At 68.7% G+C, this 1,885-nt stretch overlaps 1 protein-coding gene across 1 annotated transcript; it reads right to left on the minus strand.

Annotated features, from left to right (window-relative positions):
* Positions 1 to 637: 637 nt before the first annotated feature.
* On the minus strand, positions 638 to 1,432 carry FOXE1 (forkhead box E1). Its single transcript, XM_039733202.1, is given in 2 exon segments — positions 638 to 1,393; positions 1,395 to 1,432. Coding segments are annotated over 2 exon segments (594 nt in total). The 3' UTR covers positions 638 to 837.
* Between the last annotated feature and the right edge of the window lie 453 nt (positions 1,433 to 1,885).

A 1,885-nucleotide genomic window follows, 5' to 3' on the forward strand; every position in this document is an offset into this window, starting at 1 on the left:
TGCAGACCTCAGGATCAGGTCTCCACTCAAAACACGTCCAGATTCAGTGTTGTCTACGACTTCAGAGGCAGATCAGGCTCCATCGAATCAAGCTGGAAAGACCTCCAAGGGCAGAGGTCCCACAGCTTCCCTGTGTCCCTCTTCTAGGGGCTGGGCATGCATATGGTAGAAATTTTTGTAGTTCTAATCCCACCACTGTTCCCACCCCTGCAGCACGGGGCACAACACCTCAAAGGACGTGACTTGATGCAGCCCTGGCATCCAAACCTTCTCCAGCCTTGGCCACACTGCTGGTGTAAAGCCTGGGGCTAAAGCAGGAGCCAGCAGGGACATGCCACCGCACCAGTGCCACACATTCTGCTTTGACAGCTTTGCCTGCACGAGGCCAGGGAATGATTCCTCCTGCCTCCCTCCTTCACCTCACCAACAGACATTTAATTCTCTTTAAACACATCAACAGCAGAGAGACTTTTAGACGTGAAATCTTCCTGGGTAGACCAGAAGGGGCCCGGTTGGGTGTGCCGGGAGAGTGGGAGCCTGGCAGGAAGCTTTGAGCACCTGCTCCAGGAAAGGCTGTAGAAGAAGAGACTGCTCGCCTCATCCAAGCACTTGGGAGTCCCTAGGACTTTTCTGCCGAGAGCGGACAGGGCTGCACAGGACATCCAGGTCCCCAGGGCTGACTGCGACACTCCTCGCCAGGAAGCCTGGGCAGATGGCAGAATGCGTAGGCGCAGCCCAAGGTTCTTCAGCATCTTCCCGGGCAGCGCCGGGAGCAGCCGTGCCGGCTCCGCCGTCTCCCGGGCTCCGGTCCGCTCCGTCGGGCCTCTCCGGGAAAGGTCAGAGCGCCGGGACGAACCTGTCGGGGCCTCCAGGGTAGGTGCCGTGCCGCGGCGGGGGCTCGGCGGCGCTCAGCTGCCCCGCGGCGCCGTAGGCGTGGGGCAGCGGCGGGAAGGGCGCGGGGGAGCGGCGGCCGTAGAGCGCGGCGGGGCCGGGCGGAGAGGAGGTGGAGAGGTCGCTGCGCTTGAAGCGCTTTCTGCGGCGGAGGAAGGACCCGCTCTCGAACATGTCGCGGGCGTGAGGGTCCAGCGTCCAGTAGTTGCCCTTGCCGGGGCGGCCGGGCTCCCGCGGCACCTTGACAAAGCAGTCATTGAGGGTGAGGTTGTGGCGGATGCTGTTCTGCCACTTGCGGGGGCTGTCGCGGTAGAAGGGGAAGCGCTCGGTGATGAAGCGGTAGATGCCGCCGAGCGTCAGTCGCCGCTCGGGCGCCTGCCCGATGGCCATGGCGATGAGGGCGATGTAGCTGTACGGCGGCTTGCCCCGCTCCGCCGGGCGCTTGCGGCGGCGCCGCCCGCCCCGCGGCCCCGCCGCCGCCGCCGCCGCCTCCTCTCCGGGCCGGCGGGGGTCCCGCTGGCAGCCGGCTCTCGGCTGTCATGTGGCCGGCGGAGCGGCTCCGCCCCGGGCCGAGCCGAGCCGAGCCGAGGGAGCGCAGCGCGGCACGACCGCGGCTTTTATGCGGCGGTGTCCGGCGGCTCCGCGCCCGGGCGGCCGGCACTCCCCCTGCTACGCCCCGCCGCCCGGGAGGCGCGGGCAGGGCCGGGCGTGCCAAAGCGGGCAGGAGCAGCGCCCGGCCCGGCGCCCCCCTCCCGCCCCTCGCCGCTGCTCCCCGTGCCCAGCGCCCTCGGGGCGCCGCGGAGCCGCCGCCGTCGGGAGCGCACAGCTCCGGAGGACTGACGGGCACCGAGCGAAGCTGGGTCGTCTCCGGCATCCCGGTGCGGGTGTCCGGGCACGGGCATTTCACGCGCCTCCCCGTAGGGCTGGCTGCCGTCGGGGCCGCTTGTGCCGGCGGCGGCGGGGAGGTGGCAGCGATGAGCGCTGTCCGAGGGCA

The sequence above is a fragment of the Passer montanus genome, unplaced genomic scaffold (genome assembly GCF_014805655.1).
Source record: "Passer montanus isolate IOZ18808 unplaced genomic scaffold, ASM1480565v1 scaffold84, whole genome shotgun sequence".
In the NCBI taxonomy this organism is placed as follows: domain Eukaryota; kingdom Metazoa; phylum Chordata; class Aves; order Passeriformes; family Passeridae; genus Passer; species Passer montanus.